Source organism: Pteropus alecto, unplaced genomic scaffold (assembly GCF_000325575.1).
Source record: "Pteropus alecto unplaced genomic scaffold, ASM32557v1 scaffold98, whole genome shotgun sequence".
Taxonomy (NCBI): domain Eukaryota; kingdom Metazoa; phylum Chordata; class Mammalia; order Chiroptera; family Pteropodidae; genus Pteropus; species Pteropus alecto.
In genome coordinates, this window is record NW_006443570.1 from 12,367,765 (window position 1) to 12,393,543 (window position 25,779).

General features: G+C 34.2%; 2 protein-coding genes across 8 annotated transcripts in view; one reads left to right on the top strand and one right to left on the bottom strand.

Moving 5' to 3' along the window:
* The window catches only part of RPS6KB1 (ribosomal protein S6 kinase B1), a 34,753-nt gene extending 22,112 nt beyond the window's left edge, over positions 1-12,641 (top strand). For 2 of the 4 annotated variants that reach the window (XM_006924902.3, XM_025041552.1), the window contains exons 7-15: positions 118-218; positions 1,957-2,047; positions 2,231-2,321; positions 2,834-2,941; positions 3,180-3,242; positions 3,416-3,493; positions 6,058-6,165; positions 8,596-8,708; positions 9,702-11,622. In XM_006924902.3, coding sequence (XP_006924964.1) covers positions 118-218; positions 1,957-2,047; positions 2,231-2,321; positions 2,834-2,941; positions 3,180-3,242; positions 3,416-3,493; positions 6,058-6,165; positions 8,596-8,708; positions 9,702-9,939 — 991 coding nt within the window. In that variant the 3' untranslated portion in view covers positions 9,940-11,622. Of the gene's footprint in view, positions 1-117; positions 219-1,956; positions 2,048-2,230; positions 2,322-2,833; positions 2,942-3,179; positions 3,243-3,415; positions 3,494-6,057; positions 6,166-8,595; positions 8,709-9,683 lie in introns of all 4 variants that reach the window. The other 2 variants (XM_006924901.3, XM_015599193.2) reach the window with 2 other exon arrangements.
* An 892-nt stretch (positions 12,642-13,533) lies between these two features.
* Positions 13,534-25,773, bottom strand: RNFT1 (ring finger protein, transmembrane 1). 4 transcript variants are annotated; one of them, XM_015599194.2, is made up of 10 exons: positions 25,625-25,773; positions 25,114-25,200; positions 23,479-23,935; positions 23,209-23,285; positions 22,023-22,123; positions 20,449-20,602; positions 19,690-19,848; positions 18,977-19,042; positions 16,542-16,643; positions 13,534-15,911 (listed from the first exon to the last, which is right to left on the bottom strand). In XM_015599194.2, the coding sequence occupies exons 3-10, from the start codon at positions 23,879-23,881 to the stop codon at positions 15,777-15,779; spliced, it is 1,197 nt and encodes a 398-aa protein (XP_015454680.1). In that variant the 5' UTR covers positions 23,882-23,935; positions 25,114-25,200; positions 25,625-25,773; the 3' UTR covers positions 13,534-15,776. The 4 variants fall into 4 exon arrangements, with proteins under 4 accessions (XP_015454680.1, XP_006924965.1, XP_006924966.1 ...); XM_006924903.3 differs by having other exon boundaries at positions 25,114-25,407; XM_006924904.3 differs by lacking the exon at positions 25,114-25,200.
* Positions 25,774-25,779: the final 6 nt, after the last annotated feature.

The window sequence follows — 25,779 nt, forward strand, 5'->3', positions numbered from 1 at the left end:
CTCCCCCCCCGCACTAGTCTTTGGTGCATGTCTGTTTCTTCCAAGGTATTTTGCTCCATACATAAACTGCTTTAAGTAGATTATTCTTTAATTTTGTTAAATCACTTTTGTTTCCAGCTTTTACTTGGCAGAAATCTCCATGGCTTTGGGGCATTTACATCAAAAGGGGATCATCTACAGAGACCTGAAGCCGGAGAATATCATGCTTAATCACCAAGGTGGAGATATACTGTAAACAATTCTATAGTAAATAATCATCTTAAAATCCTCCCACGCAGGTTATGGTCATTTTAAAGCCCCATAGTCATGTGTCAATTATTATATATTTCTCCTGCAGAATTTATGGCATCATGCTACTTGTTGAGATTTAAATATTTAGATATTTATGATTGATGAGATTAAAGGGAGTTGAAGATGCTTGGCCATTCAGTTACCTTTTTGATTTAATCTTTACTCTATAGCTTGTCATTCTTTAGAAATCCTTACATTATGTGGGGTGAGTCAAAGCCAGTCCAAACACAAATTTTGTGTTATTCCATAAATTGGAAAGTGAATCTTAACCTTTACAGACTGAGTTTTCTTTAATGATGAAAATACATAAATATGAGAAGCAATACTTTTATGATAATTTTTATTAATACTGTACAAAAGGACAGAATTAGAATTGAACCAAAATATTTGATGTAGCCTTGGAAATAAAACGTTTAATAGGCATCAGTTTATTCTTGCTGTTGGTTTGTGACAACAAACATAAAAATCAAACAGGTTAATATTCTTTACAGCTACAGGTATAATCAAAGTGGCCTTGATTATAACTACACGCTGCTACAGATAGTTCAATTTATGTGAAAGTAATCAGGGCTGGATAGACTTGGCAGTTCACTTCATACCCCAAAGGAGCAACTAGACAACCAGGAGGTCTGGTAGCAGCTGCCGATCCTTAGATGTCTATAAAATTCTTGTGCAGAAAATGGTATATGGACAATTGATGCCCATATGAATGTTTCAAATTGTGCTCCCTCCCCCTTTCCTTTTTTGTTTTGGAGAATGCTATGCTTAACCAAGTATATCATGGGAGTATATGTATTTCTCTCTCTTCCAGTTTTGCACCCATCACCCCCAACATGAATTCTGATTCTGAATTTCAACACAAAGGATAGGATAGGGAAGTGACTAGTTAACATCTTTGATTCATAAAATTGAGTGTATCAGGTGCTTTTGTGAAAATAAAGGTCATATTTCTTCTGTGTCAGAGTAAAGTACACATTTACATTTGAATCAGGCCATTGCCTCTTCCTTTTTCTGAAATAAACCTGGAATAGTAAGGTCTCTGGGGTTGTTGAACCACTGGATATCTAATGACAGCTCAGTAAAGCTCAGCTTGAACTGAAATTTTCTTTGTGTCAGGTGGTGAGTTTTTCACTCTGGATCAGGGATGATCTCATGCCATGTAACAATTTCATTTATTTTTCTAAACTGTTAGCATTGGCAGAATAAGCTAACTTGTTATAATGACTTTCTGAGACTATTTTAAGAACTGTCAAGTCACAGTTCACTGTGATAAAAGCTATGTATTTGAAGTAGAGTCACACCTTTGTTTAAAAGGTATAGAATATCTGTATTAGGGTCTGTGTACTTAAACCAGACTCACCAAGAAGTTTTCCTAGGACTTACTTTTTCAAGATGGTAGAGAATTCTAGGTATAGGTAAAGCTGGAGCCTTAGACAAGCTTTTTCACTTATTTATCTTTATTTTCCATTTACCAGATAGATAATCTCATTGGCAAAAGATGATTCTGCCTTAACCTTAAATTGTTAACATCTCATTTTATGGATATCTTCAAAAAAATTAAAGCAGAAAAAGTTAAATGGATAGATTATTGTCTTGTATGATGTGTTCAAATATTGCGCATACTTAGAAATCTCACAATAACCATGCTATGATCTTTTATTGTAGGTCATGTGAAACTAACAGACTTTGGACTATGCAAAGAATCTATTCATGATGGAACAGTTACACACACATTTTGTGGAACAATAGAATACATGTGAGCTGCATGTTAAAAGAAATATAACTGGTTTGGGGGTAATAGCTAACTTTTACCTGGTTTAAGTAATAGTGTGCTAAATTTTTTGTAGCATCATTGCCTTCATATTTTGTTTTTAAAATTCTAATTCAGATGATATACAAATGGGTGGATTTTTTAGACATATTATTTTTCTCATTGTAGGGCCCCTGAAATCTTGATGAGAAGTGGCCACAATCGTGCTGTGGATTGGTGGAGTTTGGGAGCATTAATGTATGACATGCTGACTGGAGCAGTAGGTGCACAGTTAAAAGCTGCATGAATTTTGTATGGTCTGTGCTGAGTAGTTGCCAAATCACTATAGCAAGAGACCTTTCCTATGCTTCTTGAAAATATTACCAATGGAGTTGTTTTTTTAAAATTTAGCACTACAAATGCTTTATTAGTAGTAGTAGTATGGTCCCCCGTACTTTTAAAAACAATTTCATTTAAGTGATCTATGTCATGGCAGTCCCGTGAAATAGACGTAAAAATAGATACTGCCCTTATTTTATAAATGGAGAAAGTGAAGCACAAAATCACATGGCTCACCCATTATCACACAGAGTTAATGGTGAAAACCCATTTTCTTCCAGGATATTTCTATTTCCTCTGTCACATTGTTTAAAAACTACAGGTATTTAGCAGTGCCTACATCACAGTATACATTTCTGATCTCTGTGCCTGACTAATTCAGTAAATGGTAATTATGTTATTTAAAATTTGATTTTTTATATGCTAATGTTTCTCACTCTCTTCTACTCTTAGCCCCCATTCACTGGGGAGAATAGAAAGAAAACAATTGACAAAATCCTCAAATGTAAACTCAATTTGCCTCCCTACCTCACACAAGAAGCCAGAGATCTGCTTAAAAAGGTAGGGTTCTTAAATAGGCACTCAACTACTAGGATTTAAATAGATAAAGATTGAATGAAAAAGCCTATAGTTTTTGTGGGGGAAGTACAAATTTGTTTTAAGGATTTTATTATTATTCCCAAACAATATTTAATAGTAACTAATAAATCATGTTTTCTGAAGGCAAAGTAGACAAGCAGATACTATAAAGAAAAAATTTGACTAAAGTTCATCCATGTTTTCTTTTTCCTCCCTAAAGCTGCTGAAAAGAAATGCTGCTTCTCGTCTTGGAGCTGGTCCTGGGGATGCTGGAGAAGTTCAAGTAGGGATTGGCATGTTTGGTGGTTTGAGGGGAAGATAACGCTAATTTTATGTATTTGTAAAGTTTGTTTGTAGTTGCTTATAAGTATAGCTTCTTTTGTTATCAGTAACTTCAAACAGGGAGTGGTCAATCCAGTGAAGTCTGTTCCCCTTGACTTCCTGCTTTTTTTCTAGGCTCATCCATTCTTCAGACATATTAACTGGGAAGAACTGCTGGGTAGGAAGGTGGAGCCCCCCTTTAAACCTCTGTTGGTATGTATACATGAATGCATATAATTTGAGGGACCTGATACTTTTCTAGAATATCTCAGAGCAGTCAGAAATATTATATTTATTAACAGTTTAATAAACTTTGGTCTATCCTCTTTTCTCTTCAGAATCTTCTATAGTCTTTTTAAGAACTACCTCTAGTAGCAATTGATGACTGTATTAATTGTTTTTAAGTTGGTTGCCTAAGACAAATATTTCAAGTACATGGGAATTTTTTTTTTTCTTGGTGCTTTGTTTAATTCAACCTTATTTTAAATTTGATTTTCTGGGAATTTTTTTCTTCAAAATATAGAATATATGTTTGCTAGGGTTGCAGACAAATATTACAAACTAGGGGACTTAAACCACAGAAATTTACTGTGTACTGTTCTGGAGGCTAGAGGTCTGAGATCAAGGTATTGGCAGTGTTGGTTCCTTCTGAAGGCTGAGAGAGAGACTCTGCTTCATGCCTCATTCCTAGCTTCTGGTGGTTTGATGGCAATCTTTGGCATTCGTCGGCTTATAGGCACATCACCTGATTTCTGCCTTCATGTTCACAGGTCATTCTCTTTCTATGCTGGCCTCTGTTCCATTTTTCCCTTTTTATGAGGACACTAGTCATACTGAATTAGGGTCTACCCTATTCCAGTATGACTTCTTAACTAATTACATTTGCAATGACCCTCATTCCAAATAAGGTCACATTCTGAGTTAGAACTTCAATATATGAATATTGGGGAGGGAGGTGCACAATTTAAACCATAACAATATGTTTATATGTATATGAGTTAATATGTTAGTTCTTGTGTTTCTCCCACCTCAGAATTTGAGGAAATATAATTTCTTTTTCTGTTTTATGGGATAAAGGTAGAATTGGAGAGGATAATGATGATTATCCTCTTGTCCTTGGTGCACAAGGTGACTTGCTTTAAAATTTCAACATACATAATTGTAAGGAGGATAATTAAACCCTCATATACCAGTTGCCCAGCTTCAAAAATTATCAGGTCATCTTGTTTAAACATAAACATAAACCTAACCACCATGCTATCATCACAGTTGAAAAACTAACAATTTCCTTATTCTCTTTTTTTCCTTGCTGGTTTGTTTCAATAAGGATTCAATTAAGGCCTATCCAGTTTTGTTACTATGTCTCTTAGGTCTCTTTCCATCTATAGATATCCCCTTTCAATTCCTCCCCTGAGAATTTACTGAAAAAACTGGACCATTTGTCCTGTGGGGCTCCTCACATTTTGATTTTGCTGACTTTAATCCCATGGTGTCATTGACCATGTTCATCTTTCCTTGTATTTCTAAAAACTGGTGGTTAGATTTAGATACTTGATCTGATTCAGATTAAACTTTTGATATTGTGTATTTTGCTCAGGAGACAGAATGTGTATTTTTGTTTCTTTAGTGATGTGTTTGTGTTTCTTTCATTGTCTTTGCCTACAACAATGGTTCTCAGCCAGGATCAATATGGCAATGTCTGGAGATAGGTTGTCACAGCTTGGGAAAGGGGTGCTACTGGTACCTAGGGGTAGAGGCCAGAGATGCTGCTAAATATCCTGACAGTCCCCTACAAAAGTTATCAAGCCCAAAATGTCAGTAGTACTGAGGATGAGAAGCTGGCCTAGTTTCAGGATTTCGTTAGGGGTTTGTAAAATCGTCTTATTCTAATATTGTTATTCATTCTTTATTTGTTGGAATTCTTCCATAAAGAGAAATTCTTTACATCAGTTGTTTGCTTACCTGTTCATACAGGAAAGGTAGGATATGTTTGTTTCTTTCCCAGTGTTCAAAATAACGAATTAGTTTTCTGACATCTTCTAAAATTGACCAATGAATTATGTGTTTGTTTTTTTAAGTATGATTATAAACTCATGCCTTTTAACTTATTTGTGTTTCAATCTATTGTAGTTTTTTAAAATTGATGTTCAGCTTTTCTCATGTTTGGACACTTTGTGCTTAAACACATTGGTTCCTGAGTTCTTTTGACACGACCTCAGTGTCTGATGTACCAGAGAAGGAATTAAAAGAACAGATCTGGTGGTTCAATTTACTCTTTCACAAGAAAATATACTTGTGCAGAGTAGAGTAGTAGTTTTGCTCCTTGAGAAATCTAAAGGAATGAAGTAAGTTATGAGAAGAAGCTTTAGAGCATCTTACAAATGTGTTTTGTGTTTAAACTCTGCCTTAATAGTTTTTCAGGTTTATTACAAACCTGCAGTGGCCAACTAATAAATTATTTCTAAAAAGGGATATAGCCAGTGGATGAGGCATATTGAGTCTTTGCGAGAGGGGACAATTGGTATTCAGATTTTTAATAGGAATGATAACTGTAAACCAAAATCTATGTTAATATATGTTTAAAATTTGAATATGTAATTTGACCTTTGACATTTTCCACAAAAATTCTTCAGTCTGACTGCTAAAACTATTCTGATACTACAGTCAGACGCTGTGAAAGCTCTATCTAGAGCCTTCTCTAAGGCTTGTAATGCCTGTAATGCATTTAATATATATAATAGATTATTCATCATTTTGTAATCATTTTTTTTATAAAGCAATCTGAAGAGGATGTGAGTCAGTTTGATTCAAAGTTTACACGTCAGACACCTGTTGACAGCCCAGATGACTCAACTCTCAGTGAAAGTGCCAACCAGGTCTTTCTGGTAAGTGAAAGAATTGCCATGTAGCCATGGGAAATTTAAATATGAGGGTGGCCCCGCTTATTGAAAAATAAGAAATGCCATTGTCAGTAAGAAAATTCATTTTGGTTGCTTTGCAGTTTGATGTAGATAACCTGAGGTTCTATTTTTTTTTTTAAAGTTATCCCATTATAACTTATCGATGTTAGAATATTCTCATAATCCATCATTTTATTTTAGCAGTTACAGTAGGAGTGTATGGTTCTTCAGAGTGTATGATTTCTTTTTTTGATGGGCCACTGACTTAAGGTAATGTTTGGCTCTGGATATCAACTGAAAGCCACATAGCTTAAGCAGCAGGAAAAGAGCTCACTGTAACTATTTTATTCCTGAAGAGCTGCAGATTTTTGATACTTTTAACATAAGTCTGTAGGGGATTTTTAGCCTATTAGTTATAAGTATTTGACATCGAAATATATTAGTTCATATGTGGCAGTTATTAAATTAATCCGCAGTGTAAAAGTATCTATTGATTTATACCTTGTCTCCTCAGATAGAAAAGCAAAACTTGGATTTTGATCAACAAAAAGGATAGATTTATACCTGATGACCGTCATTGCATATTATTTTCCTTTAAGTATGATCATATATGCTTATGTTTATTACTATACTTAATGTGTCACATGAACATCTACCTCATTTTGTAACCTTTGTTTCCTTTGTCATTTTGTCATTTTTTGGTCTACCTCTGGAGAGAATGGAATATGGGCAATATAATCATTTGGAAATTTTTTTCCCCCATTTCTGAGTTCACTGGATTTGTCACTAACTTAATTTTCAAGCTTTTTTATACTGCTCACAGTATAACACAAAGTAGTGTTGTATATTTTGGGGTAGAGAGTAAGTGCTACAGTTAGCATGGAATGCAAAAATTGTGTATGGTCAGAATTACTCTTAAATACTGTAATATAGTATGGTTTTGAATAAATAGCATTGAATAGAAACAATTCTATAAATGTATGATTGTGTAGTGGTATAAGAATAAAGCATATATGCAAAATATAATTTCACGTGAACACGTTAAGTTTATGTCTCCATTATATGAAGGCCTTATATCCTCCTTAGTAAAATCTCATGTTTAGTTAAGGAAGGTAGGCATGATTCATTTTAATTCTGGCATTGCTTTATTTTTTTCTCTTATGATGTGCAGTTTTGTTTTCTACTGATGTGATGTGGCATTTATTCCTTTGATGTAACATACAGACCTTTTCCTCAAATGAGCATTGCAGTTTCAACTAGTCTGACAATGTTTCCCCTCATAAAAAAGTCTAGAAACATCTTAACTAGCTAAAAAGAAATCCAAACTTGAGGTTGTAAAAGTTATATAAGCTAAACTTTTATTGTTAAAGTAGTGTTTAACTTTTCATAATTAGTTAAATTGGCTACCTAAAAGAACAATTCATTAGTTAGGTTGTAGCCAGAATTCTACACATAAAATAGATCTCTTTAAAAATTAATTAAAAAATGGTTATATCCACATACCTGGAGATTGGGGTTGTAGCAACTTCAGTTCAATAAACATTTAAGTTCCTATCACAGAATTAAAAGAAATTCAAAGATGATTAAGGCACAGCCTGGTCCTCTTGGTAGTTACAGCTTTAGCCCACTAGAACATGTGGGGAAATGGCCTCTGAAGTACACATGTAGCTGTCTCAAAGCATACTGCTCCACATAATTGCACCTCACTCTTTAGGGCTTTAGTGAGTCTCTTTATTATAACTCACAATGCCTACTCATACCTGACTAGAATAATAAATAGAAGGGAAGATAGGTGGAGGACTGATTGTTAAAGGGGTGAACATTGACAGCAAGAGAAATGACAGCTGGTAGCCTAATAATAGCAAGGTCCAAGAAAGAACTAAAGCTAACAAAACTACATATTTGTCTATTGCAATTGAGAGTTTTCACAGTGCTGACCTTTATTCATTAAGAAATTACTAAATCCATCCAGTCATTGATAGAAAACCAGAAAAATAACATGTGCCATGTTAGAGAATTCTATTTTTACTTTGGCCTAGTAATGAGAAACGTTTTTGGGGGATGATCATCTTAGTTGCTTATATGCATATGGTTAAAAACACTGGAATTTTCTTTGCATTTATCTTGATATTTAACATCTTAGTGTGGAGCTTACATTTATCTGTTTTTTTCTACTCCTTTCAATAGAGTGGAATTTTGTTTGATAGCCTGCGGGGCTCAATAATATTCTTCTTTCTTGAGGTGTGTGTGTCTGGAAAGAAGTTAACAGGTGTGAAATGAGATCGAGATGGGAGAGTACAGATTAGTAATTTTAGGCATGTATGAATGTGTTGTTGTGTCAGAGACTGAACAACCACATTTTCTTGATGTATATGACAAAATGCCCTTCTGTAGTCCACTGTTACTTTCTTTCAGGGTTTTACATATGTGGCTCCATCTGTACTTGAAAGCGTGAAAGAAAAGTTTTCCTTTGAACCAAAAATCCGATCACCTCGAAGATTTATTGGCAGCCCACGAACACCTGTCAGGTATTCAGACTTTGTTATTCTCAGTCTTTTTTTTTAACCTAGATGAGCCTTGCTTTAGAAATATATGCCACGTTACATAAATAAAAGATCTGTCATCATACTCTTTTTGGTTGACATAAGCATAGCATGTATGCCTTATTATATTCCAAGTGACTAGTCTGTGACTAATCAATGATAATATGCTATATAGTTTACCTTCCCTCCTAAAAGTTAGCTGCTATACTGGCAGATGTCCTCTTTACCCATTTGTTCCCCATTTGTTGTGTACCAGGGGCTGTGCTGCATGCTTGGGGACACATGATTAACACAGGAATTGTCCTTGTCTTGATGAAGCTTACAGTTTAATGAGAGGGAGTCAACAACAAACACAAAAGAAGGAAATAAAAAAATATGTAATTGCAAGTAGTGCCAAGTGCTATACGAAAAAAATTAAAAATATAGTGGTAGAGAGCAAAGAGTAACAAGGGGGCGTCTATTTACGGTGGTCAGAGACAGGCCTTACTGGTAAAGTAACATCTAAGAATGAAGAGAAAGAGCAAATCATACAAAAAATAGAAGTACAAGGGTATTACAGGTAGACCAGCTTTTGCAAAAGCCTTAAGGGAGGAAGAACTTGGCTTTTTCTTGGAAATTAAAGGTCACTGTTCCTGAAGGATGGTGAGAGAGGAATAGAATGGCAAAGGTTTGGAGAAGTATTTTATTTTAAATGCAATGGGAAGCTATGTTAAGTGGGAGAGTAAAATGATTTTTTTTTTTTAAGTTTCATTGAGGGTTTTATGGGAGCAAGTTTAGAGGTAAAGAGACCAGTTAGGGAACTAGCAATTAGTCTAGGAGAGAGACAGCTCAATTTTTGCCTTTGTGCTAATCCACACAAAAATAAAATTAAATGAAAATAAATGTCATGTTACCCCACTCCCTTTAAATATAAGGGAAACATTTCTTGTTGAGATAATTCTTGAGACAAATGAATGATAGCTCTTCCTTGTCTTAAAGCCCAGTCAAATTTTCTCCTGGGGATTTCTGGGGAAGAGGTGCTTCAGCCAGCACAGCAAATCCTCAGACGCCTGTGGAATACCCAATGGAAACAAGTGGAGTAGAGCAGATGGATGTGACGATGAGTGGGGAAGCTTCAGCCCCACTTCCAATACGACAACCGAACTCCGGGCCATATAAAAAACAGGCTTTTCCCATGATATCCAAACGACCAGAGCACCTGCGTATGAATCTATGACAGAGCAATGCTTTTAATGAATTTAAGGCAAAAAAGGTGGGGAGACGATTTGTGAGCATCCTGCAGGGTGAAACAAGAAGACTCAAAATGATAGTCTTGGAGAGTCAGTGTTCTTACATAGAACGCTTTGGACAGAGGAAAAATAAACATGGATTTTTAAAAATCAATCAATGGTGCAAAAAAAAAAAAAGCAAAATAGTATTGCAGAACTCTTAGGCACATCAATTAATTGATTCCTAGCGACATCTTCTCAACCTTATCAAGGATTTTCATGTTGATGGCTCAAAACTGACAGTATTAAGGGTAGGATGTTGCTTCTGAATCACTGTTGAGTTCTGATTGTGTCGAAGAAGGGTTATCCTTTCATTAGGCAAAGTATGAAATTGCCTGTAATACTTGCAACTAAGGACAAATTAGCATGCAAGCTTGGTCAAACTTTTTCTAGCAACATGGAATCAAAGACAAAAAGAAACTTATCAATTGATGTTTTACGTGCAAACAACCTGAATCTTTTTTTTATATAAATATATATTTTTCAAATAGATTTTTGATTCAGCTCATTATGGAAAACATCCCAAACTTTAAAATGCGAAATTATTGGTTGGTGTGAAGAAAGCCAGACAACTTCTGTTTCTTCTCTTGGTGAAATAATAAAAATGCAAATGAATCATTGTTAACCACAGCTGTGGCTCGTTTGAGGGATTGGGGGTGGACCTGGGATTTATTTTCAGTAACCCAGCTGTAATACCTGTCTGTAATACTAGGGGAAAAAAAAATCTATTTAATCATTTCTATTTGCAGTACTGCTATACGCTAAGCCTAACTGGAAGCCTTGGAATGGGCATAAGTTGTGTGTCCTACATTTCATCCTTGTCCTGGGCCTGCATTGCACTGGAAAAATACCACCACCTGTTTTTATACCAGTATTTGGTTCAAGACACCAAATGTGTTCAGCCTGAGGCTGAAGAAAGACAGAAGAGAGTCAGGATAAAATGCATACTGAGGGCGGCAAAGTGAGGGAGACAGGGAGGTCCAGGGGAAAGAGGGTGTTGCCATGGTCCACGCTCTATCTCTTTACAGCAAGTTGATAAAGTTTTAAGTTTTACTTCTTTTTACTGTTTTTGCTGTCTACCTTCCTTAAATTTTTCCTCAACAATTTTAAAAGGAAAAAGGTTTTTTTCTCCTATACTGGGGCTACATTTTTTGATTGTAAAAATATTTGATGGCCTTTTGATGAATGTCTTCCACAGTGAATAAGTAAACTTAGTGGCTTAATTTAGGAAATATGTTAACAAGACACTGTTTTTGAAATTGTAACAAAATCTACATTAAGTGATTTATAGGTACAAAGAATAAAAATAAAGGTAATTTTACCTTTCTTAAATACTTCCTGCCTTAAAGAGAGCATTTCCATGACTTTAGCTGGTAAAAGGGTTTAATATCTGCAGAGCTTTATAAAAATATATTTCAGTGCATACTGGTATAATAGATGATCATGCAGTTGCAATTGAGTCTTATCACCTCTTTTTGTTTGTCTTTTATAATGTCTTCAGTCCGAGTGTGCAAAGTCAATTTGTAATATTTTGCAACCCCGATTTTTTTAAAATAGATGCTGCTTGCTTTGTTCTCCAAACCTTTTTGAGCCATAGGATCCAAGCCATAAAATTCTTTATGCATGTTGAATTCAGTCAGAAAAGAGCAAAGCTTTGCTTGTTTAAATAGCAGTTCGAGTGAAATGAAATCCTATGACATTAAGCAAAAAATGAACCATGAAAAATGATTGGAAATATACCTTTTCAATTGTGGCAATAATGAAAGAATTGATAATAGTTCATCTTTGGACAGAAAGCCTTTTTTTCTTTTTGAAATCACTCTCTAACTCCGCTTTCCCATTATTGCAGCATCCTACTGAGAATTTTATAACGTAACTAGTAAATTAGCTACAACAAGGGCAGAAATTGTATTTCAACTATAGATCTTTATTCTCTCATAGTTATGATGTCTGAAAAAACAGACCTCCTAAAGCTTTGGTGATATGTATAGACTTTATTTCAGACTGTAAATGGCTTGTGCTACTCTTAATACTTGTTTTCAGATGTGTTCACTAACTATAGTGTTAACTGCCTGACCAAATTCCAGCAAAAATTTCACAACAAAATATTCCTCCTCAATCCTGTTTGCTAACATTTGCACTGTGATTGGCTGGCTATAACCACCCCATAGTTAAACCATTTTCATAATTAGTACTGCCAGCAATAGTGGCAAACACTGCAGCTTTTCTGCATAAAAAGCATTAATTGTACATCTACCATCCACACAAAAAGTGTTTCAGACTTAATATTGAGATTAATTTCCTATGCTGTGGCAAGGTTATTGAGAAATTGTTTCATAAATGGATATCCCTACTATGACTGTGAAAACATGTCAGGTGCCACTTTAGTGTCACAGACAGAAAGCACACACCTATGCAATATGGCTTACCCTATATTTATTTGTAAAAATCCAAGTATAGTTTAAATATATGATGTCAATATTACTAGTTTTGAGTTTCTAAGAGGGTTCTTTATGATTCTTCCAGGTAAGTGTATAAAAGAGATTAAGTGCTTTTCTTTCATCACTTGATTCTTTAGAATCAGCTATTACAAGATATATTTTTATTTTGTATACATGCTGTTTTTTAATTAAAATATAATCACTGAGAACTGAAATTTACTAATTTTGATTTTATAAGGTTTGTAGCGTTATAGAATAAACTGGGATTTATAAACCAGCTGTGATTAACAATGTAAAGTATTAATTATTGAACTTAAACCAGATTTTCAGGAAAATTGTTATTTTCTCCCTTTATGGTCTTAACTAATTTGAATCCTTCAAGAAGGATTTTTCCATACTATTTTTTGAGGTAGAAGATAATGGGGGCGGGTGGGGAGAAAGCATGTATGATGCTCCATAAATTCAACATTCTGTAAGTAATAAATGATTATAAACAAGATGCATCTTCAAAAGAATTAATATACTGAGCCTTGGATTTTATATTTAATATAGGACCTATTTTGGTTACTCAGTCATTATGGTTCCTAGCTTACAAGGGCTAGATCTAAGATTATTCTCATGGGAAATGTTGAATTTATGAAGTATGGATTTTGAGGTTTTGAAAATGGTTAATTTCTCAAATAAAAATATCAATGTCCAAATATTTACCCATTTTAGTAGGAGTAGACACTAGCAAGCTGGACAAAGCAATCATAAAAGTATTTGTCATACCATGACCTGTAGTCTTTTGCTGATTGATATAAAACTTTTCTTGTGTGATTAATTTACCACTATAGCACAGTATTATCTCAGTGGATTATCTGAAGTAACATCTGAAAGATGGGTTCATCTGTGTTTGCTCGTTAAACTATTTTTTTCCTATCCCAAGTTGGCTTTGCATCTATCTATCAGAGTAAATAAATTCTTCAGCTGCCTTATTAGGAGTGCTATGAGGGTAACACCTTTTCTGCTTTTCATCTTGTATTTAGTTTACTGTATTATTTGATTTCAGATTGAATGAATGTAAATAGAAATTAAATGCAAATTTGAATGAACATAAAATAGAAGTGATTTTTTTATTATCTTAAGATAGGAAGAAATAATTATCAAGTACACAAATGGTTTCAGTAATTTTTTTCATTAACATGGCAGATGTGTTCAGGTTCTCATATTTAATAAACTGTACAGCTGACCCTTGAATTAAAATGGGTTGGAATTGCATGTGTCCACTTACATGCAGAATTTTTTCAATAAATATATTTGGCCTTCCATATCTGCATATGCAAATAGCCAACTGTAGAGTCAGAAATTACATGTGGATTTTCGACTAATGTCTCAATACATCTAGTGTAAGACGGGTAAAGTTTTGTATAGGCCACTTATTTATGAGGCAATTCTAGTCACATTTGCCAAGATGATTTCTCTATAGAAGTTCTCAAATTGACTTTAATAAAACATAGAGTAGCAACTCTTAATGCCAATGACATAATCTTTCAGAAGGTGTGATATGAATTCACATAAAAAATGGGTTTTTGAATCCCTATTCCCCTATTTTTGAAGTGAAGGAACAGAAGTAATGTTTCCAGTTCATCAGCGTTGTTAGTGGATGGCATAGCTCTATTACATTTTCCCCCTCTTAAATTTATGTGAACTGCTTTCTTGTTAAAACAAACCCCACTGTCCGCTTGGGACTTGTTATTAAATCATATTAAGAAACAAAGCTATCTGTAATAGGGTAAATAGATATAAGTAGATATTATAATAGGACTGAATTAACTCATGTAGTAAGATGATGTTCTTGTGTTTTTAACAAGAAGTCAGCTCATCTATCTTTCACACCCAAATTCTAATCCCAGATTGCCTTTCTCACTTATCCCTTGCTGTATACTTAAATAAAAACTAATTAACTTCACCACAAAGTCAGAATGTGACATAAGGCCAAGCAAGCTTGTTTCAATATTTGCAGTGGTTCTCAAAGTAGATAACAGGGTTAAATATATCGTCACTGAAAGGACAGAAACAGGTGTAACTATAACCTGGCAATATTTGCCTGAGGAAATACTGCTGCCAATTTGGGTGGCTCTATGATCATAAAAGTGACAACCTGTAGCCAGTTGGTCACTATCCTTATTAATCTATATGTTTGTTTCACCTTTGTCTTATCAACACTGCAAATTTGTTTTCTACCTGTACCTCCTAACTTCTTCCCTCTGTCTCTTCCTTGTGTGCAAACTGATAGATGGTAATAGAAAAAAATGGGCAGAGGCTTTGTACTCTAAACTTAGATATAACCAGCCCTTTGGACTTATTATAGATCTTGATTCCCCCTTAGAGGTTTCAAGGGGACGAAGTGCCTCACTCTATTTCTACCACACTGCACAAATACTGAGGCAACCAGACCACACTATCCAAAGCTTTTGGTTGCCTCTGAGTACAAGCTTTAATCTCTTAAGTAATTGTGATTCAAGCAACAGATGCCAAATTCTTCTGGAGAAGACTAGTTATAAGGGGAATTCTTTTCTAAGATTTGAGTTGGTCTTGTTTGTTACACTATTCAAATTATCAGTAAAGTCATCTATTTGTAATCCATATGAATTATTTTAATAGTTATTTCAAGATAGTCCATGGCACTGTACAAAAAGCAAGATCATGAACATTAAAGTTGATGGCAGGATTGTGTGTATAAGATCCATAAACAAAATTTAAATCATCTATTCTCAGTGACTGCTAATCATACTACAGAGAATAATACAATATTAAAATTTATCATCTTCAGTAAATCTCCACTTAGAAAATCTGATTGTTACAGATAAAATATAGCATTTAGACTTTTGTTAAAAATACAAATTTTATGAGAATTTTAATAATTTTTAGAAAGGGAATTATAAAAGTCAGTTAAATTCTACTTTTAGATAATGTGTATCTTAAAATAGTATGAAAAATATTCTTTATTTTGAAAACAATGTCAAGAAAGAATACCTGAGTTCCTCTAAGAGCTACTAGTTCTAGTTATCTGTTTTGGTAACATTAACAAGAAAACACAATTTAACACTGAACTCACTTGTCAAAAAATTAGGATAGACTAAATGTTCATATGCATTAGGCTGAACATTACTTATATATTTTTTAAAACAGGGTTCTTCAATATTTTGATAAATTGGACTATAACTTTTAAGTCTTATGATAATCTAAAACCATTTGGAAACATTTAACTTCTGACTCTGAAAATCCATTCTAATATCTTTACCAATACTCACTGTAACCAAATGAAATCAGTGTTTTGTGGCCTTAATAGTTTATACAACTTAATATATTTGAAGGTGTGATGAAGTGGCTCCATCTTTCCATTTGTTTATATGGTCTGAAATCACAGTTCTGCACAGTGGACATGTTTTCTCTCTGTTAAACCATAAGGTAATGCATTCTTCACAAAATATATGCTGTAAAGGAATTAAGAACTACATTTTATACTTGATAACATTTTTGTTTTAAATTCACACTGTAGACGATCATGCCCTTCAGAGCTGAAAAGGCTTTTGGAGAACACTGATTCCTTCATTTTACAAATGAGAAAACAGTATGACATTCACGAACATAAAGAACAGTATCAGTGGTAGAGCCACTAGTTCTTTTGACTGTACCATCCATTTAATCACTTTTAATCAAATACAGGCTATCCTTATCTAGGTGATAACTTTAAGATCAAGTATAATGACTTAATGGCTTAATAAAGTCTTTGAGTAACTGCCATAAAGTATAGGAAAGGGTCTTACACAATCCAGTAACAAATGCAGGTCTTCTAAAAGACTAGTATCCAATTATTAAAAATAGCCTATTTTCCAATCACAGTGGTAACCAATTTGCATAAAAACCTCTGCATAAAACCATTAGAACATAAGGGGCAAGGTTTAGCTAATCTACCAAACCCCCAATCACAAATAAGAAATTACTAGTATGTGCTCTGAAAGCTACTTTCTGCTAAACATGAGTCTCCCCGCCCCCCATAACTAATGTGACTTTTGCAAGTCACAGAGAAGTGCTGTATTTAGGTTGCTTAAAAACGTAATTACCTGACAGATGAGAAGAATTGGCTTTTGAAATTCAGCTTGACATACTGAACAAATATCATCTGCTTCTGAACACTGTCTCTTGCTGGCAGCCACTCCATAACTCTGTGAAAATAAATTCTTTTCATCTACAAATTTCTTTCCTGTTCCTCCAATATGTAGCTGGTGCTGTATATCTCAAATCTCCCTGAAACTAGGCATTTGAAAACTCTCCCAAAGGATACGAACACTTGAGAGTTCAACTACGTATGTAGAACCACGTCTTGATGAACTGCATCAAAATGAACTCATTAAATAATACATAATATGATCTTGAAAGATACTTAGATTTCGCTGGACTCCCAAATAATGTTAGTGCTTCAAATTCATGGATTCAACTGGCTTAAGAGACTAAGCACTCTGAAATAAAACTATTATAAAATCTATATTAATGTTTCAGGTGACCCCATATTGCCAAATTGAGCCCACTTATTATCTATGGCAGTGGTTCAAAAAATCAGTCCAGAGCTTGGCTAACTGAATATAACATGTGGAGAGACTGTTTTAGAAACATTTCTATGCTCCACACTAGGAATTGATTCAATAGGTCCAAACATATTGGGATATGACAAGGAATCTAATTTTTGAAAGCTCTCCAGGTGGGTTCAATATGAAGGTTTGGAGACCACCAAACATTGTCTTGCCATTAAATCAAAATCACTTTATCATCAATCACCACAAAATTCAGAGCATTCAGTACTAGGAAAAAATCAAATTTTATAAAGGAACTGTAATTGCAAAATGTCACTTGTGTAGTTATACTGTCAAAATTAACTGGCTGAACAATACTGCAATTTTTAAAATTTCTTCTAAGGTCCTAAGATCAAATGTTTTTGATCTCTTCAAGATCTTAATAACTTCCACATCAAATTCAGCAGAATTTAGTCATTAACTAGATGTGACAAAATGTTACAAATAAGCTTTCTGTAGAAATGAGAAAAAAAGTGGCTGAAGAACATAGAAATGAGAGAAAAGTCTGACTTGACTCCACAACCTGAAGCTATGATCTAAACTTCTTGTACTAAATGTCAAGGGTTAACAAAATCTAAAACTCAAAGGATAAAAATATTAAAATTAAGATTTTTTTCAGGTTACTGATGACCTTGGTGCCAATTTCCCTTCAGTAAAATGTCATTTAGCAGAGTACACTGCAGATACTTATGCGACAAGCTTTTACAATAGCACTCTTCTCTGGCATTTTGCAGACTCCCTTCAAGAGGTTTATTTTGATGGTCATTGCCATTTCCCTGCAAAGTTAAGGAATATACATACATGTCCAGGACATGTGTATATTTTTGAGACTCAGGAATAAATCACTGTTGATGACTGAGATATTTTCTCTATGACTCATAGAGAAAGAATATCAAACTATTTCAGCACAAGCATTACTAATTATAGTAAAGTAGCTGATACATAATGACCAGATCTGACCAAAGATGAATTCTGAATTATACTGTATCTTATATAAAGAAAGAAGTCTGAATAGTAAGTAGCAAAACTTGTTATACTGTATCTTATATAAAGAAAGAAGTCTGAATAATAAGTAGCAAAACATTACTATCTTAGGGAAAGGGTGCCTTAGCCAGTTAGTGTGGTCCACTATGTAGATATATCATTTTTTTCCACCCCATCACACATTATTAGGTTGACATTTTTTTAAGGCAGAACCCAAGTCCTGACCAAGTAATTTACTCAATGGACTGCAAAACTGAGGACCAAACTCTGAAATCTGGTGACTACATCTAAGTACTGAGAACCTTGGAGGCTACTGAATAGCAAATGAGCCTATGACACCCTTTCTCTGCAATTTGTAACATCAGTAGAATCACATAATAATCACGTTTATAATTTGACATTGGAGTCTCAATACATTGTTAAATTCCATGCCACGAACTTATTTGTGCATACAGAATTGAGTATTGGAAGGGAAATTTTTCCAGTAAGAAAATTTCAAGGGACATAATTGTGGTAATGAGCTTTTTCATGCACACACTAAGTTACAGTTGGAAGAGATTTTATTGAAGCTGAATAAGGAGTTCACAGAAATACACAAAGCTAATATTTGTGGATTAAAAAAGGAAGAGGAACAGAAGTTCATGATAAGATTTTTAATAGACTGTTCATAAACTCTTAAGAATGTCAAATGATTTGAAGGGGTAAGAAGCACATTCAAATATATAAGCATCAACTATCAGGTAGTGGTTAATGTGCAGGTCAAGACACTGATCACAGCTAGAACTCCTAAGTCATTCTCACAGCTCCAAGTGCCACAGTACTAGAAAAGTTTTTTTTAAATCATGTAATTATTAAATCCACACTTGTAAAGTTGCTGAATTAAATTTTTATAATGAAGAAAGAAAGGTTAAACGTTTTTTCTTAACTTACTAATAAGTACTTACTGGTCGTGTAAAAAATATTCGCAAAACCCGTCTGAAAGTTCTTAGATGTCCAAAAAAGTCCAAAAGCTAAAAGGAAATAAGTGATAATTCATCAATTCAAAGAGCCATCTGCTTAACCCAAAGATCAAAGCTAAAGTCCTCAAATATCGAATACTGATATTAATTCTCATGGCATATCACAATCATTTCAATCTAAATATAAATTCCAATTATGGAATATTTTATTCAATTTATGGATTTCAACCAACTCCAAACCAAAAAAAAAAAAAAGTACATCTGAATACCTAGAGTAATAATTTGGTCAAGACAAATATAAATTAACTATGTCAAAAACAATTTTTCCTGGTTCACATGTTTTTAAAATTAGATTTTAAAATTTCATAAAGTGATTAAGTTGAGGGGAACAGGATAAGACACTCCACTAGTTTGAGAATTGTTTGATGGAGGCTACTGTTGCAGATGGATATGTTCTATTCTACTCCTCCCTTTCTGGTTAAGATAATCTATGCTATGTGGAAGTCCACTCCCCCAATAAAATCTGAGAACCACTGGATTAAGATATATTTCCATTTCTCCATTTCTCAGTAGATATAGAACTTGCTATAACTTCAAACTAGTGACATGAAGATAAAACAAAGCAGAGAAAAGCAATGGTATGTACAATCTGTAATTATATGAATCATTAATTCAACGATAAGATTTATGTTACCTACTTTTAGTATGAGGTAGAGTAAAGCCAGCAATATTCCAAGACTCCATCTAGTTACATTACCAAACTCCCCATAGCTTATAAGGTAACGAAACCAAACTGGTATGGGAATAAAAATTCGGTAATACTGACATAATTCTTCTAAAAGCATATACCAGTAACCCTAAAAATGAAGGAAAAAGAAAACGGCTACCAACTGCTTTTATATATAGCACAAAACACTTCATATTATACTGAGAACAGCATGATTATACAGCAATCACGAGATAACTTATTATAATCTTCATGACAACAGTGGTTAAAGACTGACAATCTCAACCTGGTTCTCACATATTATAGTCACTGAATGTTTGTTTTCAAAGAATTTTTAAAGAATGACATAATGAAAATGTTTTATGTATATAAGTATGTTTTTTATAAAAATTGAAAGGTTTTATTGAATATGGGAAAAACACTGTATGATAACATACAATCAGTTATCAATGATCAGTTGATAATGCCCTGAAGAAGTTCGAATCTAAATAATATTTTTCTATATATGGTGTGGGGACTGATTTTTAGATAATTTGAAGCAAGTATAATTCTGATTTTAATGAAATAGATTTTCAGGTTCAAGTCTTTGAGCAAATGGTTGCCAGTCTGAGATAATAAAATCAGATTATTTAGCAAGCTGAAAAATTATAAACAAAAGAGTCATTTAAGTAAAGACTAAATAGCATTAATGTGGCTTGCTAAAACGTTCAATAAAACATTAATTTCTTACCTTGGATTTAAACGGCATGATGAAAGAAGGCACCAATAAAATAAGGCATTTTAAGCCCATGAAGAGGAATTTCAGAATGAAGTCTGTAATTCCAACAATCCAAAGTACCTCCCAGAAGCTCGAATGGTCCAAAGTAGGATTTAAAAAAATTAAGCTACCAAGAGAAAAACATCAAAACTTACCAGAGCAACATACTAAAGTATTCAAAAGGGTTTTTAATTTGCTACTGAATATTTTACTTTAATTTGGTGTGTAAAATATGTGAATTTGTCAAGGTATTAGAGTTCATGTAAACAGAAGATCATTTCACTTATTTTAAAGACTTTTAAAATGTTTGAATTTCAGATCTTTCCTCCATAGAATTAAAAAAAACTATGACTAGCTTGTCATAGTTTATACCTTTCTAACCTGCAATCTAAAAAATTCACTGCTATTAGATATCTGCCATTTTCTCAACCAACTCCAATCAGGATTCCATCCCCTCCTTTCCACTGAATTGCTTTTGTCAAGATCGCCAACTCCCTCCATCTTGCTAAATTCAAAGGTCACTTCCCTTTTTCCATCTTCCCTCCCTGAATTTTCTTCTTCCTAGACTTCTGACACTACACTCCTTAGTTGTTCTCATATATGACTGATGGTTTCCTTTGCTGTTCCTCCTCTAATTGTGGGCATGTCCAGTCCTGGAACCTCTTCTCTGTCTACACTTTTCCCAGTTAGTCAAGTCCTGTGGTTTTAATTAACAATCATATACTGATAACACCAAAATTTATATCCCTAACCTCTACTCTGAGCTCATAGGATATATCTATAATCACTTTAACAGTTCTACATGGCCTCTCAAACTTAACATGTTCAAAACAAAATTATTGATTTTCCCTTCAAAACCAGTTCCTTCTCCAGTCTTTCTGAGCCCAGTAAATGGTACCACCATCCAGCCAGTTGCTCAGACTAAAAATCCATGCATCATCCTTGATTTTCCCCCTTCTACCTATCCACCCAATCCAGTCTGAGTGGTATTAGCTCCACGTACAAACTATATCCTAGATTGTCCATATCTCCCCAACTCTGCTGAAATCAGGACATCTAGTTACCTAATTAAAGCCAAATATTCAGAATACTCCCACTTGACATGGAAACTTACAAACTACTGTCCTTTAGCAAGTCTTCTAGAAACAAAGATCAAGTGTTCTCATCACATAATATACACATATATCAAAATATGTTGCATATACATTTTACATACATTTTTACATTTTATATACATTATATACATTTTTTGTCAAAAATAAATAAAAATCAACAAAGACCACTGAGGACTACCTGATGGTACTTAATAACTACTGATATGTAAGTAAAAAGTATCAAAAACTAAATATTTATTGAGCACCTCCTATGAGCCAAGGCACTAGGAATACAAATCTGAATAAGTCACTTAGAGCTTTCAATATTAGAAGGAGATGGACAGGTAAAAATTGAAGTCTAACAATAAGTATGTGCAAGTAAGATATATGCAAAGGGCTATGGAATACATGATTACATAAAAAATGTGATTGTGTACTTGGACCTCTAATTACCTGTAATAAAGTGACTGAGAATGAAAGGTGTAATATAAAAGAACAGAAGATCCTGCTAAGAATACCAGTAACCAAGCACACTGAATCTTTGAGCACCTTTCCTGAAAAAAAAAAAAAAAAAAAATTTTATAATTTGTTACTTTTAATTATGCCAGAATTTTAAATATCATTAAATCATTTTACTTTAATGACTAGTTTAACTCAGAATGTTTTAATACATTAATCTTATTAAAAATATGGAATATCTGTTAAATTGTACATCACCATACTTTTATATAAATCTTTAGTGAACAAAATAACTCATATTTAAACAAAACTTTTAAAATGCAAGTTTATTCATTGTAGAAAAACATTACCTATATTTCAAAGAAGCCAAGTCTTTTACAAGCTTATGCAAAGGACACACCTGAATGCAAACTTTACCTCTGCAGCTCCCTATTTTTGCCTTCCTGACCGAATTTTTTTAAATGCATTTAAGTTATCAGGGTTTATAAGTATAATTTTAAAATTCTCATTCAATAAGATTTTAATAAGATAATTTGTTTTTAAAGTTAAATTTTAATCACTAAAATGTTACTAGTTTTAAACCCGGAATTAAATTTTTATGGTTTGATAGGTTCTAACTACAAATTTCCAGGCCAGAATGTAAGATCTTTTACACAGATGAAATTTTATAAACTAATCCTACTTTTCCCAATGATTTATATGACCAGGACTCTCTTACAATTTGTTGTGGAAAAACTTCTTGGGCTTAATTTTCTTTAAATAAGAGAGACCCAAATAATTCAATACCCATATATTCAATGTACGTTTTGTTTAACTATTTTAAATCTTATAATGCAACGGTTAAAGTTTTTAATGATGATATTACTAAGTATGGTTAAACTAACTCAAAACATAAAGGCACTTGACAAATCAGATCAAATAGTGTATTCTAAACCTTTTAATCCTTTCGTCTAATTTTATTTTCTTTATCAGAAACCCAACATACAAAGAAAATAAAGTGAAACAATTCATCAGCATTAGTACAGATTATTTATTCCAGGTCATTTAGATAACAAAACTTAATATGTCATGTTACAATATACCTATTTAAATTTGTTACTCTTAATTCCTATTTCTGTAAAAAATGAGTATGTAATCTGCGAAAACATTTAAGAATTTTTTAGTTGCTTGTTATACTTACTCTTAGAAAAACCTGATTTACAATGCTTTTGTTTGCATACATAAAAGTTGTAAGCAGCCCAATTCCAAGAGAAATTCCTGTTAGAAAATAAGTTCTAGTTAATTGAAAGAAAAAAAGTCAACACAATGACATGAATTTAAAAGACTTGTATACAGTTTTAAAAGCCAGCAGAAAATAAGTAACTGAAATACATGAGTTAAAGCAGATTACCAATAAATAAAATTTACTTAATTTAGCCATGAAATAATTCAACATTTTATTATACTTTACCTGTTATATGCTGCATAACAAGTTTGACACTCAGAATCAAAATATATGGAAGGCTTTTTTGCAGCCACTTGAAGAGATATCGGAATTCTGAGAAGGAACTACTACTATGATCTCCAGACTCCATGGCAGTATCATCAGGCTGCCTTGCTTCGGTATGGGAGTGACTCCGTAAGCGATTATGTACACATCCATGGGTACAACTATGGACACCTGACCTTAAATTTCTGGAGCTTGGCTTTTCAGCACATTCTTTAGGTATGGAGTTGATTTGGATATGCACATCTCCAGAATGAAGATAAGAACCTTCTCCTGTCAACCTTGCGTGAACACATTGGGAGGCTGAGGCATCTTCACTGCCTGCAGCTCCTGGAGGACTGTGCAATTGGCTACAGTTGGGTTGCATGACCCTTGAATACTTTTTTGTGATCCAGATTTCTTTGCTTCCAGGCTCTGTATTCTAAAAATCAAAGAGCAGAAAACATTCTAAGTGAACAGTTAAATACAGGCAATATAGCAACATGAATGGACCTAGAGATTATTATGCTGAGTGAAATAGGTCAGACACAAATCCCATATGATTTCACTTATATGTGGAATCTAAGAAACAAAAAGAACAAACTAATCAAAAACAGACTCACAAATACAGAGGACAATTTGGAGATGGCCAGAGGGGAGTGGTGTTGGAGGGCTGGGAGAATAGGGTGAAGGGTTAAAGTACAAATTAGTAGTTGACAGATGGTCGTAGGGATGGAGAACATGGCATAAAGAATACAGTTAGCATTAATATAATGGCTAGGTGCAGAGCTAAAGAAGAGAAAGAGCAATTAGGGGGATCGTTTTATAAATTATAGAAATGTCTAACCAATGTACTGTATACTTGAAACTAATAATAAAATTAAATTTTAAAAAAGTAATCTTAAAAAAATACAGGCAACATATTGCTCACTAGCAATCCTTTATTCACTAAAGGAGAGGCTGATAATCACAGTAGATGAATTATTTTCAAGTTATCTGTCACTTGTTACTGGACTCCTCCCTCCCCTAGTGCCAAAGCTCTGCTGCCTTAAACTATCTTTTACTGAACATCTGCTACAAAAGAAGTTGAGCTACTGAGAGAAGGAATCAGCAAAACTGTCAAAGTACGAGTGCCCAGCAGATGTGAATAATATGAGTACTAGTACTCATTCACATTTGAATACTTCAGTACATTTACCCTGCCCAACTGGAGCAGTTTCATCTCTAATGTAGATTCTATATTTCATAAGAATCACATTTTTTAATGCTTGGAAAGGCTAGGAAGAAAAATCTTAATGCCTTGTTAAAAGTATCACCATAGAAAACTAATAAACATTTCACTTAGGTGACCTGCAAATTTTGTTTTATGCTGAAACAGCTTTCCCAAAGCTAATAAAAAAGCTTCCAATAATTAATACCAAAGGTATTACCTTTCCCTTAAAAAGATTACACAAATACCTTTAAAATAGGGAGACATGGGGAGTCACCATGTAATTGCTAGGTGACTTTTTAGTCTGAAAAAGGATAGATAGTTTGCCCAGTAAAAATGCCACCATTGGGGGTGTGTGTGGGGGTGGGAGGCGGGTTGTCAGGAAAGAGAACACTGGCAGGGAAGAATACCTAAATGACCAGTAAGGGCAGCCTCCAGGATGCCAGAGTCGGAATTCCAGCTGACGAAACGCAGAACCATATCCCTGTCTGCCTTTTCTGTAGGAGGAAGCTAGGGTTAAATTAACGTCAGGGCGTGTTGTGTCATTCTATTTCATTCTTAGGTCTGAATTTTTTTTTTTCTTTCAGTTACTGTACGGCGATTTGGTTTTCAGTGCCCTTCACTCAAAGCTTTCACCAATGCTCCGACGCCACAGCTATTTATTTCCTCAAACCTCTGACGTTGGGCGGGATAGTGTTTTTTTCCTATTAAAAAAAAAAAAAACCCAACAACATAGAAACCTTCCACTTTCCTCTATGCACGAGCAAGAAAGAGGAGAAAAAAGGAAGAAAAATAAACGCAAATAACTCTTCCGGAATCCCCAGGACAGAATTTTCCACCCACTTTCGAGCTTCGAGCGCTTTAGTTACTCTCCCCAGAGCCCATTCTCAGAGGCCTCCGCCCGCTTCCCCCACGCCTGACCTCTCATGACGAAGAGCGGACGGAGGCGTCGGCAGCCACTGCAGGGCGAGCCGGGGACGCGGCCCCACGGCCCTCAGTCAGGGGTACCACCTTCAAGACACGATACCGGCAACTGCGGCCCAGCGCGGAGGCGGTGGCGGCGCGCCCCCCCTCCC

Excerpts from the sequence above, each read along its gene's own strand:
- RNFT1 (XM_006924904.3), bottom strand. The coding sequence starts at position 23,881 with ATGCAACCCAACTGTAGCCAATTGCACAGTCCTCCAGGAGCTGCAGGC. Across the intron at positions 23,286-23,478 it reads TGTTATGCAGCATATAACAG|GAATTTCTCTTGGAATTGGG; the intron begins GTAAAGTATAAT and ends ATTTTCTAACAG. Across the intron at positions 19,849-20,448 it reads TCATGCCGTTTAAATCCAAG|GGTTACTGGTATATGCTTTT; the intron begins GTAAGAAATTAA and ends CTTCATTTTTAG.